The 18,619-nt window shown below is 32.7% G+C and overlaps 1 protein-coding gene across 1 annotated transcript; it reads left to right on the top strand.

Annotated features, from left to right (window-relative positions):
- The first annotated feature begins 845 nt into the window (after window positions 1–845).
- Window positions 846–18,224, top strand: LOC114332404 (transcription termination factor, mitochondrial). The gene is made up of 4 exons (XM_028282206.2): window positions 846–1,649; window positions 10,278–10,374; window positions 10,447–10,600; window positions 17,841–18,224. The coding sequence occupies exons 1-4, from the start codon at window positions 1,110–1,112 to the stop codon at window positions 18,217–18,219; spliced, it is 1,170 nt and encodes a 389-aa protein (XP_028138007.1). The 5' UTR covers window positions 846–1,109; the 3' UTR covers window positions 18,220–18,224.
- Window positions 18,225–18,619: the final 395 nt, after the last annotated feature.

Below are 18,619 nucleotides of genomic sequence, written 5' to 3' on the forward strand. Positions count from 1 at the left end.
AAATTTTATATTTCATATTTAATTAACAACTACTTGTCAAAAATATTACCTATGGAATGGTCTATTCCTTAGAACATAAAGTTCTATTCTGTAACTGGTACACAAGGTCAAATATTTCGGTCCCTACAAAATCAATGGAAACGACAGTCAGATTCGCTTCTGTGTTGTTACTTATAGGGTTTTTAGTGTAATATATTATACACAGATTGTACAACATATGACAGGAGCTCGAAACAAATGACAATCGATGAAAAGCCCTATTCTGTGATTGTACTCATGATACTATAAATAAAGAGATAGTATTTTCCCGTAGCTCAAATACGTCCGAGTTCGCGCATTGATTACGGAACTGGAGACCGGAAGTTGAATTTGTATTCTTGTTAAAGTTAAATGGGATTTGTATGCATTATGTGATGAAATTATTCAATTAGCAAAATATAGTATTTTTACTACAAAAACGTTATTACGTAGGTCAAAATTTTTGACGTAAGAGAACTGTCAAAACATTAGAATGTGACTTTTCATTATTGCCATGTTTATAATAAACACACAATAATGAAAAGTCACATTCTAATGTTTTGACAGTTCTCTTACGTCAAAAATTTTGACCTACGTAATAACGTTTTTGTAGTAAAAATACTATAACATTAAACTTCACTGTATTCGAAAAGAATTTAGTGTCGAGATTCCAGTCAAAATAACTGTCAAAGATAAAATATAAAAAATACCCGCGAACAATTCAAAGTAATCGGACATTACGAATGATTACGAACCATTACGAACTTGCCGGTCTCCAGTTACGTCACGACTTCCGGATGTGCAATATATTATCTTGTTATTTATAGTATCATGATTGTACTGATAGAATCAACAGAATCAACTAAACTGATAGCATCACATTTATGTTTGCCTCCCAGCCGTCATCTTGATTTAATTTTGACAGCATGTTGGAATATGGTTGGAATGCCCTATTGACTTCATAGTTTAAACCGATGAAAAAATGAAGAATTGCGTAAAAAGAAGAAGATATAAACTACTACTCTGTTTCTGTCATTTGCATCTGTTTCACTGTTTCTCTGTATTTGTTTTGAATTTTTTGTGTTATTTTTATGCTAAAAAGACTGTACATAATAATGAAAAGCACTACACTTATTTTAAACCACTTGTCCTGTGTGCATAGGATATCAAATGGACATCAATCAAATTTTTTCAGCTTCCTAAAACATCCAGTTAGAAATTATCATTTTATACCACTACTATCTATAAAAAGACTGGCCAGTACAACACAAGTTGATAGTAATAATAACAGTGATGTATCGAAAAAGCTGCAGGATATTTTAAACATACGTGCTGTTAAAGCCCATACCATAGTGACAAATAATACACTTTTTTCCAAAGTTTCTCCAGAAGACATAGAAAACAACTATAAGTTAGGTTTAAGCAATCACCTCACAAGAGAAAACTTTAAATTGTATCCAAATATGTTAGCAGATCAATCCTTAAGTTTAAAATTGGAGGTTTTGAAAATGTTACCTTTTGATTTCAATGTAACAGCCCCTTTACTTTTAGTTAGTTATGCCAAGTTAAAAAGTTTCGTCTTTGATGAACTTGCTGCGAAAAGAATAAATGAATTTGCAAGGATTTTTCAGGTAACTTAAATGTATACCTGGACCTCGGAGGTAAACTACACTATGCTGCCGTGCTAAGCCCAAAGGCAGTAACTGATTTTTTATCGAAAATGACATTTTTGTATTTCTAGGTAGGTTTCATTATGTTATAATGCTTCTACAACTGCAAAGACTTTGTAAATATATTCTAGATACCCATTATAATAGTTCTACAACTCTAAGGACTTGGTAAAAATATTCTAAATACCTATAATCTACGTAGAAATACAACAATCTCATTTTCGATAAAAAATCAGTTACCGCCTTTGGGCTTAGCACGGCAGTATGGTCACTATGACATTTAGAGCAACTGTGAAGTAGAGCATTTTGAATGTCATAAAAATCTGATATATCCCTTAAAAAAAGTTTGATATATTCCATACTTGTTCGAAAAACAATGTGACCATATTGTAATGATAGCATATACCTGACCAATTTGCCAAACAATTACCAATTACAAATTAATTAACCAACAAAAAATAAGTGGATTCAAAACAACACTACATGTCTACATAGTGTAGTGTACCTCCGAGGTCCAGATATCGCCTTCTGGCAATGATACCGGGACAACTCAAAAAAACGTGTTTTGAGAAAATCGAGTTGCAAGTTTTTGTCATTTTGCACAGCTATTGTATGCTTTGAGTTATATTCGTTTTTAACTAAAACTATGTTCTTTGTTTCAGTTGATATCAAAGATTGTTTTTCAGTTCATTTTGGCAATCTTTTGACCACTCGAGTTAATAATTAGCAATTAATTGAAAAAATTTTGAATTGTCCCAGTATTGTTGGAAGAATCATTTCAAGATTATGAATATTTTTGTGATCATTGTGGCATACACACTGAGACAATTCAAAAGGTTCACGAAGGATTTTAGCGTTAGCCTACTACTCGCGCCGTGTTTACCTCCTACCACTCTGAATGTAACAGTGGACCTTGCGCTTTCACTCAGAGAGTATTGCACTTAAAAATGTCCCAGTCATCGCGAATTATAGAGCTTAAAATCGGGGTGGCCAAGCTCCTTGATAGCCAGAGCCACTTTTCATAAGTTAAAATTTTTCGCGAGCCGCATTTATTAAAAACGTATTCAAAAAGTATGTAAAGAAGGTATGTACAATGTTTTTTAACAGAACTTTTATTTATTGAAAACAGAAATAAAATTACGAAATATTAAAACTTACATTTTTGTTTATCTTATTCTTCTTCTCGGTGTCCTTTTGCCCAATAAGAGGGTCGAACTTTGCTATCACCTATCCATCTTTTACCCATTTCTTCCACGCCTTCTTCCCATTTCCTTTACCTGTTGCGCTGTTTTCCGTCTCTTGGTTTCGATTTCCTGGATTTGTTCCATCCACCTCTTTCTAGGTCTGCTCCTTCTTCTTTTCCCCTGTATCTTGGTATCTGTCACCTTCTTTACTAGTCTTCTCGTCTAGTTCTCGTTCATTCCAGTTATATGTCCAAACAAATTCAGGTTTCTTTTTTAATTTTTTTTCTCTGTTGGTCCCTGTCTTAGCATGTTTCTAATGTTCTCGTTCCTTTCCCTGTCCAACATTTGTTTTCCTTCTTTTGGTAATTCTTTAAAATTTATTGAATAATTTGTGGTAGCACTTCTCAGTAATTCTTTCAGATTCTGGTTAGTTAATACTGATATGGAATTAAATGGCCCATACAAGTTCGTTATTTATAATATGGAAATAATTCGACAAGTATACTTTTTAAATTAGAGTATGTACTTCGATTTTGGTACACATTTCCAAAATTCGGTAATCGGCGTCGACTTATAGTTTTATTTTCGAGCTTGATCTTCTTTCGTCTCTATGAATTTTAATTCACCAGTCCTATATTGGTAATACATACAAAAATTCACCTTATGGACTATGTACAATTCAAACGAATTCAGAAAAAAAATGAAAGAGACGATTTAAAATATTTTAAGCCTTAAAATGAATTTTGGACTTCGGTCAATATTCCTTCTGGTTTTTTTATTTACTCGTTAAGTTTTTCTAGTTTAATATTGTAACAATTTTTTTTTAAGTCGAGTAAAATGATTAAATATACAAATCGGTCTGGAGTGGGTTGATTACTGACTTTTATGTCGTGCCGCTCTTAATATTCTTTCGCACAGTTTTCGAATTGTTATATCACTCTTAGCTTGGATGGAAATGGAATTTGTTACAAAGTTGCATTTGGTCTTTCATATTTGTTGTCAGTAATTTAAAAGACATTCTGAAACACATATGGAACGATAATAATTTTTTTAAATAATAACACAAAATTGAAAAGGATCTCGGGTACATTTATCGAGAGCCACAAGCAATTCTTGAAAGAGCCGCATGTGGCTCGCGAGCCGCAGTTTGGCCACCCCTGCTCTATATGTTAGTGTAGACATCTCAAAAACGACTAATTTTGAGTTGTCCCAGTATCGTTGCAGGAAAGCGATATGCACTAAGGATTTCTCACAGTTTTCACTGTATTCATTCTCACAACCTTGTTGTTCTTTCTGTTTTGCTAGTATCCTTCCTGTAGACTTCTTCTCTCCATTGCTTCGTCCACTTCATATCTGAAGGATCTTCAGGGTCTGCCTCTCTTCCTTCTTCCTGGCAGGTTCCACTCTGTTATTCTATTTATCCAAAGATTTTGATCTGCTCTTCTGACATGTCCGAACCAGGTTAATATCTGGTTTTTGATGTAGTCTATTATATATCAGTGGTCGTTTGCCAAATATCAGATATGTCCATTTTTGATATTTTTCAGAAGAGCAAATTCAAATTTCCATGACAGCCATAAAATTACAGTTTTTTCGTATATGTCAACTAGTGATGTCTACAGCTTTTCTCCCCTCGAGTTTCGTCCCTTCCTTTTTCCCTCCCTTTTTTGTTTTCTCTTTCGCCCCCGCTGCTCTCTCTTCCGCCTTTATTGTTTTTCTTTTTTTGTCCCATTTGTCTTCCCACGAGTTGGGTCATGCTGATCGGTTTAGTGGGGCAGTGCGCCCTTGCCCCTCCAAGGCTATTTTCCACTCGGGTTCGCCATCTCCCTTCGGCATCGCTTGTAACCCACTATGTTACCCCGGGGCCATCACAGAAAAATCTCTGGAGAATATTCTCGGCAAAAATTGTCTATATTTTCAAAAACCGAAACAAAAATAAAAATTAGATACGGGTCAAATTATTATAATTTAAAAAATATGTAGGTATATTGTTTTTGCCAAATCCATGAACCACTAGCAAGGGTGTTTACAGTGTCAATATTTATTGTTTTGGTGCAATATTAACGTGCATATATTTAGAATGGTGTTCATTTAAGCAGAGGAGAACAAGTTGAGGAAACTGAGTTTGTAGATAATTTAGCAACTTTAAAATATGTTGATGAGTCGGCTGAAATAATGGCAGATTTGGCACTTTATCAGTCTAAGGAGGGATTTTTTGGAAAACCATACGTTGTAAAATAAATTGAAAAACTAGACCCAATCATATGGTGAAAAGGTACATGTTTCGGAACAAAATTAACTAAAATAGCAATTGATATATTAAGCATGCCTTTATCCATCGCAGCTACTGAAAGATGTTTCAATACTTATGGTTTTTTTATCCAATCCTCTAAAAGAAACCGGCTTACTGCTGAACGGGCTCGTAAGGTAACTTTTATTGCTCACAATTTAAAATTGTTTAAGTAGACCAATCCATGACTGAGCTGGCCACTCGTGAAAAACAAAATCCCACTTCTCATCAGCACATTGAAATACAGAATGTAGATGACCAGGATGAACTAATGATATCTATGAACCAATAATTTTTTATCAAAGAAATTTTGTGTTTTCTGTTGTTTTTGTATATTTTTATATACAAAGAACACTGTTGTTTCGTCTCATAATTTTGTATATAATTTCATGATTTTTAATACCCTATTTTTCATCTTTATATTCTTTATATTTTTTATATTCCTAAGTTCGTCTTGGGATTCATTCTCAGAAAATTCTCCATATCAAGAATATTCTCGAGAATATTCACTGATTTTTTATTCTCGAGAATTTTCCAACACTAATGTCAACTCACATAAATAGCTGTATAAACATTAAACTTAAAACCAAATATGATATTTCTAAAACTGTGATTTTATGGACATTGTAGATATTTGAATTTGCTCTTCTGAAAAATATCGAAAGTGGACATATCAGCTTTTGACAAACGGCCACTCATATGAGTTCACTTCCATTCTTCTCTTAATCTCCATGTTATTTATTCTATCTCTTCGTGGTACTCTGCAGTGTCCCCTTAGAAATTCCATCTCTGTTGCTCCTATTTTATTTTTGGTTTTCTTTTATTGGGTCAAAACGGCAAACAGGTGTATGTTCTCAAAAAAATTTTTGATAGTGTGTAAAAAAAGTTTTATTATCAGCTAAGTACTTTCAACTCATAACGTGCCATCATCAGAGCTTCATCCTCTTATAAAACATTCATAGAAGAGCAATTGCTAAATGACACAATAAAATACATAGATACTGGGCAAAAGCCACAGATATCGGGTATAACAACCCCTTAAAATGAATAATTTCACATCTAAATTCTTTTATATATTAAAAAAGACAACATGGCTGAGTCAAACCATTTTGAGCCCACGTGAACAGCTGTTCACGTGGGCTCAAAATGGTTTGACTCAGCCTTGTTGTCTTGTCTTTTTTAATATATAAAAGAATTTAGATGTGTATTTATTCATTTTAAGGAGTTGTTATACCTGATATCTGTGGCTTTTGCCCAGTATCCATGTATTTTATTGTGTCGTTTAGCAATTGCTCTTCTATGAAGGTTTTATAAGAGGATGAAGCTCTGATGATGGCACGTTATGTGTTGAAAGTACTTAGCTGATAATAAAACTTTTTTTGCACACTATCAAAAATTTTTTTGAGAACATACACCTGTTTGCCGTTTTGACCTACTTAGAAGTGTGTACAAGTCTTGCAGTCTTTTCCAATTTCTTTTATTCTATTGTCCAATTTTCACACCCATAAGTGAGGATACTTCTTGTCAATGTATTATATATTCTTCTTTTTTGTTTTTATGCTGTGATGTTCTTATCCCACAGTACTGGATTCAGTTTTCGGATGCAGTCTTTTTTTTGTCCTAGGCTATTTTTTATGTCCTAGGCTATTTTTTATGTCCTCTTCCCATGTTCCTTTGTGTGATATTATGAAACCTAAATACCTTTACTTGTCTGTTCCTGTGATTTATTTACCTTTGTCTATTTCCAGCTGTTTTAGGTACCTACTTCTGTATTCTCCTTTTTTAGGTATTCACTTTTCTTTTGGTTTATTTCCATCCCATTCTTTGTATACTCCTGTTCCAGTTTTCTCATCTTAAAACTGAGGTCATCTTCATCTTGTGCCATCACGATTTGGTTGTCAGTAAAACTTAGGGTATATAGATATTCGTTCCGTACTGGTATACCCATTCCTTCGTATTTTCTTTTCCATGGTTTTAGGGTTTTTTCAGGAATATTTTGAACAGGGTATTAGATGTGGAGCAGCCCTGATGATGGCTGTAGTAGTCCCTTTATCGTCTTAACCCTTAGTCTCCCAGCAGGTTTAGAGTTTTTTTGACAGTTACTTCCCAACGATACTTTTAAGTCCGCCTTATTTTTTTGGCGATAACTTTTTAAAATAAGCAAAAGCGTTTTCCCCAACGGTCCTTTAGAGTAACTACAAATCTTATTGTGTATTTAACATGAAACCATTTTAATGACATTTGAAGTACAGTAAAACCTCGATATAACGGACTAATTGGGGGGACGGGGTGTCCCTTATAGCCGAAAGCCCGTTATATAAAAAAGTTTTGTAGGCAGTTTTGAAGTTTGCTGTTTTTTTATAATTAGAAATGTGTCCGCATTATGCCACAATAAAAATTTTATTGAAATTTTTTGGGGACGTTTTGGGAAATACAGGGACTTTTTTTCATATTTGGCAGGATTTTTTGTCCGTTATATCTGAAGCCCATTAAATAGAGGTCCATTATATCAGGGTTTTACTGTATTAACCCTCGTAAGGTGGTTCGGGGTGTAGCTGCACCCAGACTTTCTTTTTCTCACCTATCTTTTTTAATATTTTTTTTTATTTTTGTCCATTTTGTTATTCGCATTAAATTTAATTAGAAACGTATTCCACCCATTACGACATTTAAAACTCTTGTGCTTCTTTGGAAAAGTGAGTGTGGGGTGCAAATTCACCCCGCACCGGCGTTAACATTTGATATATTAGGTATTTTAGAACAATATCTCAAGTGTGTTCTCGAGAGAATTATGTTACAATTTGACGTTGTATTTGTTTGTTTGAAATAGTAGGGTCAGCTTGGTAATACAATCTGCAAGATTTTACTAGAGCAGGTGCGGCTTCTTGTGTAGGAAAATTTATCACATTTGGAAGCCTTTGTCAGTAACTATCTTAATCAAGTCAGCCAATACACATGTAAGAATTATTTATTGTAGTGGATTCAGTTTATATTTCAGTTTATTCCCAAGTCTTCTTGAGTGTAGTAAGTTGGTTTGTGCAAGTGACTCATCGAATCTTGTAATGATAAGAGATGGATTGTTTCTGATGTTCCACCTGGAGCTCACAAAGCTACAGGACAAGGTCAGTGTTACTTAAGCCAGATAAGAAAAGACCGAAAGTCCCAGCATTGTATTGTGTGTAAAAAAAACTTTGTGTTGTTCACTCTGTGAAAAACTTCATGTGTTTGTCTTGCAACGATAATTAATTTTTTAAGAAGAAATAAGTACTTTCTTTGTAAAATTATGTTTCATATTATAACAAACAAGTTCTAATTATTTTTCAAATCAATTTCCCGTACATATAAAAAAATCGTTATACGGATGGGGTGCAAATGCACCCCTCACTCTTGTTTACGTAAGAATCTAGGCACCATCTTACGAGGGTTAAACATCAGCTGATAACTAATAAATGATATTTAACAGAACATTCTCAAATTAGATCTACTTCAATACTTGGGATTTAAGGTTACCAAAATGTGGTGGTACTTAAAAGTACCGTGGGGAAGCTAGTTAACTGGACTGCATATTTTGTTGCCCATTTTGATAGCTACTTTGTTATTCTTGTAGAGTGCTTTTACTGTGTTTATTAATATTTGTGGAACTTTGATGTCTTCCATTTCTTCTCATAGCTTGGTTTTAGCTGAGTCATATGCCTTCTTAAGATCTACAAAAGCTAGATGAAAGAATCTATTTTTGGCTATTCTTTTTTCTTTGTTCGACCATGTAAATGTGATCTAAGCATGCTTTCCCTGCTGTGAAACCTGACTGATCTTCTCCGATTTTATCCTGTAGGTATATTTACTTCTAATTTTTTCCTTTATGGTCTTGCCATACAGTCTGCCTATAGACGATATAATTCTGATTCCTCAACAGTTTTTTCTATTTCCTTTCTTATACAGGGTGTCTGCGTAACTTGGAACCATATGGGAAACTTTTTTAATATCAATTTTACGGAAAAAAGCCATTCTTTATAAGCATAGTCTAAAACCTAAGATGCAATCATCAGATATCAAATTTTGTCAACAGTATACGAGGTATGTCAAAAAATATGAATTTGGCTCAATAGCAAACTACCTGTATATTTCAAAATATCAAAAAATTTTATTATGAAAAGTTATTTGTAATTAAAAACCATATTCAAATATGCAACAACAGCCTTCTGCTTGAAAAAAAAAATTTCTGAAATTTTCCTAAATTACCGATTCCGAACATCATTTTTATTTATTAGACATGTAATAACTCTTTTATTAATAACTTTAGGAAAAAAAGTTATTCTTCATAAAAATCTGTGCATGGTCTAAACCTCAAGATGCAACCATCAGTTATCCAAGTTTGTTAATTTTATACCAGGTGTGTCAAATATGAATTCTAGAATTCTTTCTAAATTCATATTATTCGACACACCTCGTATAAAATTAACAAACTTGGATAACTGATGGTTGCATCTTGGGGTTTAGACCATGCACAGATTTTTATGAAGAATAACTTTTTTTCCTAAAATTATTAATAAAAGAGTTATTACGTGTCTAATAAATAAAAATGATGTTCGGAATCGGTAATTTAGGAAAATTTCAGAAATTTTTGTTTTCAAGTAGAAGGCTGTTATTGCATATTTGAATATGGTTTTTAATTACAAATAAATTTTCATAATAAAATTGTTTGATATTTTGAAATATAAAGGTATGTAGTTTGCTCTTGAGCGAAATTCATATTTTTTGACATACCTCGTATACTGTTGACAAAATTTGATATCTGATGATTGCATCTTAGGATTTAGACTATGCAGAGCACTTTATAAAGAATGACTTTTTTTCGTAAAATTGATATTAAAAAAGTTTCCCATATGGTTCCAAGTTACGCAGACACCCTGTATATTGGTGTCATATTAAAGATATGCCATATTATGCTTGAGGAGATTCTGTCGGTAAGTCTTCTCCATTCAGTGCTCTCTCAAACATTTTGTGTATTAAATCCAAGTATCCAAGTAATCCAATTAAATACAAGTAAAGTAAAACGCATTAAATCCAAAGATGCAATGATATATAAGATAAAATATGTGTTATTTATATTTTCAGGTAGATGAGAATGAAGTATGCAAGTGGATGTCACAGAAGATATTTTTAATGTCTGCCAATATGCAGAACATTAAAAAATGTAAAAAAATTTTGCAGGGTATGTAAATTTTTGTACTACTGTTTTGAATAGTATCTGAATTTTTCTATTGTAATTTTTCAAATATTTTAGCGTCTGGTGTTACTTTAGAAGAAATTATTAATGATCTTTGGGTATTACGTTATAATGCTACTACAGTCGAAGAAAGAATTAGAATGGCTAAGGAAAATAATGTTGATACTATTAAAACATGGATGGTTAGAGCTCAGCGTGAAATATTTGATAAGTATGTTTATTTATTTATTTTTTCTATTATTTATTTATTGTTTATTTTATTTATTTATATATTTATTTATTTTTCCCAATGGAGTAGGGAGTATAGATTATTTAAATATTATCTCCATTTATGTAATCATATTATCTTCATCATCATTTAAAACTCTGTAAAATAACTATTAAAATTAGTGTAAAAGTCTCTTTCTTGTAAGCTAAGTTTAATTTTTTGTATAATATGTAATTAGACATTTTTGACTATTGAATATTTGTTCTGAAATGAACGTTGTTGTTAAAAGATTTCTAGGTAGATAATTTGTAAAAATCGATTTAGTGAATGCCAAATGTTTCAAAGGTTAAGTAATACAAGCAAGAAATAGAATATTCAGGCCCGGTCTTTTCACCTCCCAATAACTATTTATTGGGAAGTTTATCCGGCAGATTTCATGTAAATCTGTCAAATAAACCTCCGAATAACTTTTATTCGGAGGTGAAAAGACCGGGCCTTAGTCAAATTAAAATCAACCTTGAGGTACAATGCTTATAACAATAAACAGAAAAAATCTTCTGGAAGCAATAAAACAGCATTTATTATCTAAACTTTATTCTCAACTGAAGAGCCATATTATTGGCCCACCGAGAGAAATAAAATCCCATACTTATAATAATATGTTCCGCCCTCGCGGAGTTTTTACTGAAGATTTTACTTAGTTACGTTATGACCTACTATTCCCAAATTATTGTGCACTATCTCATTCATGAGTGTCACAAAAGAAATAATAAAAACCACGACTTTGATCCCTGATAACTACCCCCGTCCCCCGCTCTGGTTTCCGCCCGTGTGGGAAAGTCATGTACACAACTAATTCAACATATTCCCGTATAGTTTGTCCATATTACATATCACGAGCAAAATCCGCTTCTATCTCTCCGACTTATACATCAATATCAGTTATATAGTCTTTGCATCTTTCTCTCGTTAAAAGCTGTGATTACCACAACATCTACATACAGTAATCCTTCTAACTTATGTTAGTTGTGTTGAGTAATATTGTTTTTAAGTTGTTTGTTTGTTCTTTTTATATTTTTAAATAGTTTGTCAAGATCCTGACCTGGAAGTTAACCAGTACAGTAGCTAAATATCGTCTCTTAAATTAAGTAAACTTTACGTTAGATATACCCGTTGAAAATTTACAAGAGTGAGTTGGTGAAGTTCCTGAGTAGAAGTTGCATCAGAGGCTCTGTAAGTCATATTACATTACATCAATCATCAGTAATAACAAGAATAACCATTTAATAACACAAGAATAACCTTAAATTATTTCAATTTCAAACAAGAATTTGTGTTCTTTGTGTTCATCTTTTTGTTTTTTACACCGGTTAATTGGCTTGTTATTGTCTTAATACAGGACCGTAATCAGATCAAATGACTTATTTCAATATTTATTTAAATGGATAACATCAATTCCGAATTAGCTCAAGAAATGAGCTCTATTCCACCACCAACACCTATAAAAACCCAGTACTCCTTCTAATGCTAGTTTTCCATCCAGAAAGCAATCTGTTGTATTCAGTTTATTGGAAAATGTAAAACTTGAAGATTACCTTATATCACTTGGATCAGTTATATCTCCAAAAGATATTCTATTCATCTCACGTATATCTAATAACAGAATTTGTATTTATTTATCTAAAAAAGAATTAGTGGACAAATTTATCAATATTCATCAAGGAAAAATCAGAGTTAACAATCAAATAATACAAGGAAGAAGATTAATTACTCCTAGTGAACGACTAATATTATCCAATGTATCCCCATCAATTCCACATACTATTCTAGAAACAGAACTACAGAAACTAGGTGTTAAAATTATGTCTCCCATATCATTCCTTAGAATTGGCACATCTCGTCCTGAATTTCAACACATACTAAGTTTCCGCAGACAGGTATATATTACACCTTTAGTCGACTTAATACTTCCTGGGTCCTTATTAATTTGTAATGACAATACAACCAATAGAATTTTTATGTCTTTAGACCAACATTCATGTTATATTTGTAAAAATATTGATCATGTAGCCTCAAACTGTCCTCAAAAAAATAATAACTCCAGTTCAGTAATAAATAACACGGTAACTACAGCAGACACTATATCTGACGTTACATTACATTCAGCACAAATCCATTCTGAATCGAATCAATTTGTAGAAGATAGTCAATCTAAACAACACAAAAATAAAGACTTTAATTTAACAGACAAATGCGACACACCAAAGCCAGAAACCGAGAACCCGCCCACAAATAAAGATATAAACGTTAGTGAACCAGGACCAGAAATCAATGAATCATCGTTTACTTCACAAATTAACGAAGAGTCGACGCTACAAATACAGAGCAAAAGATCTTTTTCCGAAACAGTAACACCACCTGATACTCCTGAATGCTTTAAACAACCTACTACAGATACACGTTCAAAAAAAAAGAAAACTACCCAAACAAGAGATACTATCGATATAAAGAAACAGATGGAACCAACTAAAACATTTTTTGAAGACGAAAAAAATCACACTGTTCTTAATTATCAAGAAACGATTCACTTCTGTGAAAACGCATATGGTTCAGCTGACACATTGAGTGTTGCTCAAACTTTCACAAAAGATATTGAGGGATTACTAGAATTATTAGACAACATCTATCCTTTGTTCGATAAAAAAATCATGAAAACACGTTGTACAAAAATTAAACGTAAAATATCTAAACAGTTGGATGTATTATATTCCTCCTCCGAAATAGATAGCGATCAAGTACAAGAATAAAAATTAACATATACGTATAACAAAATGTCAATACTACAGTGGAACATAAACGGTTATTACACACAACTAGAAATACTTAAATTATTAATTGCTAAACACTTACCGTCAATTATATGTCTCCAAGAGACTAACTTTACTGAACAAAAATTAGCAAAATTAAACGCATTTAAAGGTTATCATAAAAACCGACATGATTCTAAAAAAGCTAGTGGAGGAGTTTCCATTTACGTAAATAACTCATTGGAATCTGAGCAAATACCTTTAAATACCAACTTTGAAGCAGTAGCAGTAAGCATAAAAACTCTCAAAATTATTAATATCTGCAACATTTATTTTCCACCAAATACTGATATAAGTATAAAAGAAATAACTCATATTATAGATCAAATTACATCGCCTAAGATTGTAGTGGGAGATTTAAATGGGCACAATCCACTTTGGGGATCTAACAGGTATAACAAAATAGGACACATAATAGAAACTGTCATTAATAACACCAATATTACTCTGCTTAACGATGGATCCCCAACAAGATTTGATTCTTTTACTGGAAACACTTCATGTACCGACTTATCTCTTGCAGATCCTTCTTTAGTACAAAACATAACTTGGGAAGCTAGTGCACAACTCTATGGGAGTGATCATTTTCCCATATTTATACATTTCGAAGATAAACAAGAAATTCAACCGTACACTAGATGGAATATAGAAATAGAGGATTGGTCACCATATACAAAGTTTGTGGAGAATCAACTGGATTCTTTTTCAGATCCGTCTCCTAATGATAATATAAACGACGGTAAATAAATTTTCCTCCGTCATACTTACCGCGGCAGATCATTTCATCGGAAAAAAGAAAATAGTAAGAAATCGCATAGGAGTACCGTGGTGGAATAATCACTGTCAAGATTCTATAAAGAAGACTCACAGGGCTTTCAATAGATATAAAAAACACAAGAAAATCTCCTGGAATATAAGAAGTTAAGAGCCATAAGTAGAAAAGTGGTAAAAGAAGCAAAAAAGGAATCATGGAAAAAAATTTTATCAACAATAAACAGTTCTACCCCGGCAGCAATAGTGTGGAAACAAATTAACAAAATTTCGGGACGTCACACAAACTCTTCAATAAGATATTTAGAATATAATAACAAAGTTAATACATCTAGACCTCAGATAGCTAATGCATTAGCCTCATCATATGAATCATATTCAAGTAATGAAAATTATTCTCAAGAGTTTTTACAGTTTAAGACTAAAGAAGAATTAGTAGAATTTAGTCATAATGAAACCGATAGCCTGCCAATAAATTCACCAATACTAGAAGAGGAGTTAACTGAATCTATAAATTCTATTAAAAACTCAAGTCCTGATCCAGATGATATTCCTATCATTTTCCTTAAAAAGTTGCCTAGAAATGGAACTGCCTACTTACTAAAGATATATAACAAAATATGGCTTGAAGGAGTGTTTCCAAACACTTGGAATAATGTTTACACAATACCTATCCTTAAACCTGGTAAACCACGTTCAGACCCAAACTCCTACCGGCCGGTATCTTTAGGATGTGCAATGAGCAAAGTACTCGAGAAATTAATCAACCAACGCCTTATTTGGATACTCGAGCAAAGATCTGTTCTATCTAACAAACAAAGTGGATTTCGTAAAGATAGATCAACCCTAGACAACTTAGTTGACCTCGAGTCCGAAATACACGAAGCTCTAGCAAATAATCTAAGCTGCATAGCGGTATTTTTTGATATAACCAGAGCATTTGATACAGTGTGGCGCCATGGTATAATTAAAACTTTACAGGAATTAGGTATACAAGGAAATATTCTAAATTTTATCACTAATTTTTTAAAAAACCAAGCTTCCAAGTAAAAGTAGATGATTTTATTTCTAACAAAAGAATACAGGTAAATGGTACCCCCCAAGGATCATCGATTAGTGTTACTCTTTTTCTTGTTGCTATAAATAGCATTAGGGAAAATGATGCTCCACCAGTAAAGAGTAGACTATACGCAGATGACCTCATAATTTATTGTAAAGGAAGAAACATAGAACTAATTAAACAAACTTTACAAGATGCTATTTTGAAATTAGAAAAATGGTCAATTAAATCGGGAATGAAATTTAGTGCCAATAAAAGTAAATGTATTCATTTCACCAGTAAACGCAATGTTAGTAGTCCCGAACTTTCAATCTTTAATCAAAAAATAGATTATGTTGACTGTATCAAATTCCTTGGAGTAAATTTTGATAATCATTTAAATTTTAAGCAACATATTTATCATCTTAAAAAATCTTGCCAACAATATTTGAACATAATGAGGGTCCTAGCTACTAAAAATTGGGGATCTGATCAAGATATCCTATTGACAGTATATAAAAGCCTTATTAGATCTAAAGTCGATTATGGCTCAATAGTGTATGGATCTACCAGTCAATCACTTTAAAAAGAGTTACAAACAATCCAAAATGCTGCTGTAAGAATAGCCTTAGGAGCTTTTTGTACTACACCCACAGATAGCTTACTATGTTTAGCAGGAGAAATGCCTCTGGAATTAAGAAGACAATACCTGAGTCTAGCATATGCCGCAAATGTGTCAGCAAATAATGAAAATCCCGTCAGAGATAATGCCTTTGCATCTCGTTTTCACCAAACATACCTTCAAAAGAAAAGATCTAAACCCCCTTTCTATGAAAGACTTAACAGATACATGACCAGTAATAATATTGTCTTCCCTACGTTATACCAAACCAACCTCTTTACCACTCCTCCTTGGATTGTCAGAAAACCCTTTTTAGATATGAGTTTAACAAAGACTAGTAATCAACTGAATGCATCCTCTATGGTTAAACAATTTTACAGTAACATTGATAAGTGTCAGAATTATCAACATATATAATATACTGATGCATCCAAATCAGAAAAAGGAGTTGGATGTGCTTTCGTACACAATGACTATACTGCTTCATACAAAATCTCGAATTTTAGCACAATATACACAGGAGAACTATTCGCAATCTACAAAGCATTAAAATATACTATAAATGCTAACATAGACAGATGCCTAATAATGACAGATTCTTTAAGTTCTATTAGCAGCTTAGGCACCATTTACCCAATCCATCCTTTGTTGCGATTGATAAAGAACCATTTATACCAACTTCAGCAAAAGAATGCCATAGTAAAGTTTATGTGGATTCCATCGCATATAGGTATACATGGTAATGAAAGAGTAGATGCTGTAGCCAAATCTTCAGTTAACAACGAAGAGTTAACAGACACTACATACAAGAAAGATTTTCATCACGGGATAAACTACACACTAAGTGAACGGTGGCTTCAAACCTGGAACCAGTCTCAACAAAAGTTGCGGGACATAAAAACAACAGTTACAAGATGGAAGAGTAAGTGTACCAACAGGAAAGAGCAGAATATATTAAATAGACTGAGATTAGGACATACACGTCTAACACATGAATACCATATTACTGGAAGTGTTAATCCAATGTGCGGTAACAGCTTAAGTGTAAAACATGTATTCCTTGAATGCTCGGCATATGCAAATAACCAGAAAAAGTGTAAACTACCGATAACGCTACGTGAGTGTTTCGAAGAGGACTGTGACTTTTCGTCAGTTTTAAGTTTTTTGAAATCAATAGGGATCTACAACCAAATATAAACATCAACACTGTAAAAATCAATGTATATGAAAATCCATGTATATGTATCTATCTATATATCAACAAATTGTAAACATAAACTTTGTAATACCGAGCGGCGCTAATAACCATATAGGTTGATGCGTCTTAAATTTAAATAAAAAAAAATAGTTTGTCAATAATGATTAGGAAGAAGAGTGAGTTTTTGTTAAAATATAAAAATCACTACCAACTACAATAGAGGTACTAAGATTACTCTTTAGAGCATAATCCAGTTATAATATAAAATTAATTATAATATAAAAATAGTCCAGTTTAATATACTTTAGTTGTGCATTTTACGTAAAGTTTCTTCTTAAAGTGTCCTCAATGGAGGTTGGCTACTACAATTAAGGCCCTCAGAGGAACAGTGGCCTAAGCCACAAATTGAGCGTTTTTAGATTAATATATGAATGAAAGCAGCAACATTAGATCTTCGGATTAACCGGGGCCTACACAACCTACCTCTGTATTTGGTTAGATGGCGCTACATAACTTCTTGTTGTCTTAACAAATATATTGAAAATACGAATACAAAGATTGCATTTAACCCAAAAATTGGTTTTTGGGCTTAGGCAACTGTTGGTCTGATTCTCAATTTAGTCCTGTTCATTGTTGGATGTTTCTTAGCCACGCCTCTCTTTCCCTTGATCGTTCCTTTCACTATTAGTTTATAGCAAAACACATAATATATCAGTTTAACATTTGTTTAACTCTTTCTCTTTTAGTTATGTCAGAAGACGATCCGATAATAAAGAAATTTTAGGAGAGAAAGCATCTTTAGCAGAATACTTATCCGAAAAGTTGGAATGTTCGCAAGAGGTGTCGAAGTACCTAATTTTAAAACAACCCGCCCTGCAGAAGAAAAGTTTAAAGAAAATGAACGATATTATAGATTTTTTATTACAGAAAGGTTTTAAACCTATTCATATTTGTAGGACACCCAAAATATTATTACACAGCGTAAATACAATTAAAAAAAGACTTCAAGAAATAGAAGCAAACAATGTACAATTAGATTCATTGGTAATTCTTACTAAAAGTCAAAGACAGTATGCTCATGTTCTCGATTCTATGAAATCTACTAAAACTAAATTAAAAAATTAACTTTTGTTGTATTGTTTATTTGTGAAACGCTTTTTTAGTAATCCTAGCCCTATCCTTATTTTACCAATATTGGGTTATTGTACCAATCCACAAAAAAGGAAACAAAAGGCAATGTACTATCTACCGGGGAATAACACTCCTAAAATACCACCTACAAAATCCTTGCGAACATCCTGCTAGAAAGAACCAAAACATACGCAGAAGAAATTGTTGAGGACTGTCAGTGCGGATTTAGACCGGGCCGCTCTACTATTGACCAGATATTTACAATAAAACAGATAATAGAAAATGCTGGGAGTTTGATCGTGAGCTTCATCAGATGTTCATAGATTTTAAACAAGCATTTGATAGAGTATGCAGGGCTAGACTATGGACAGCGATGAAGGAACTTAGCTTTCCA

The sequence above is a fragment of the Diabrotica virgifera genome, chromosome 6 (assembly GCF_917563875.1).
Source record: "Diabrotica virgifera virgifera chromosome 6, PGI_DIABVI_V3a".
NCBI classification, from domain to species: domain Eukaryota; kingdom Metazoa; phylum Arthropoda; class Insecta; order Coleoptera; family Chrysomelidae; genus Diabrotica; species Diabrotica virgifera.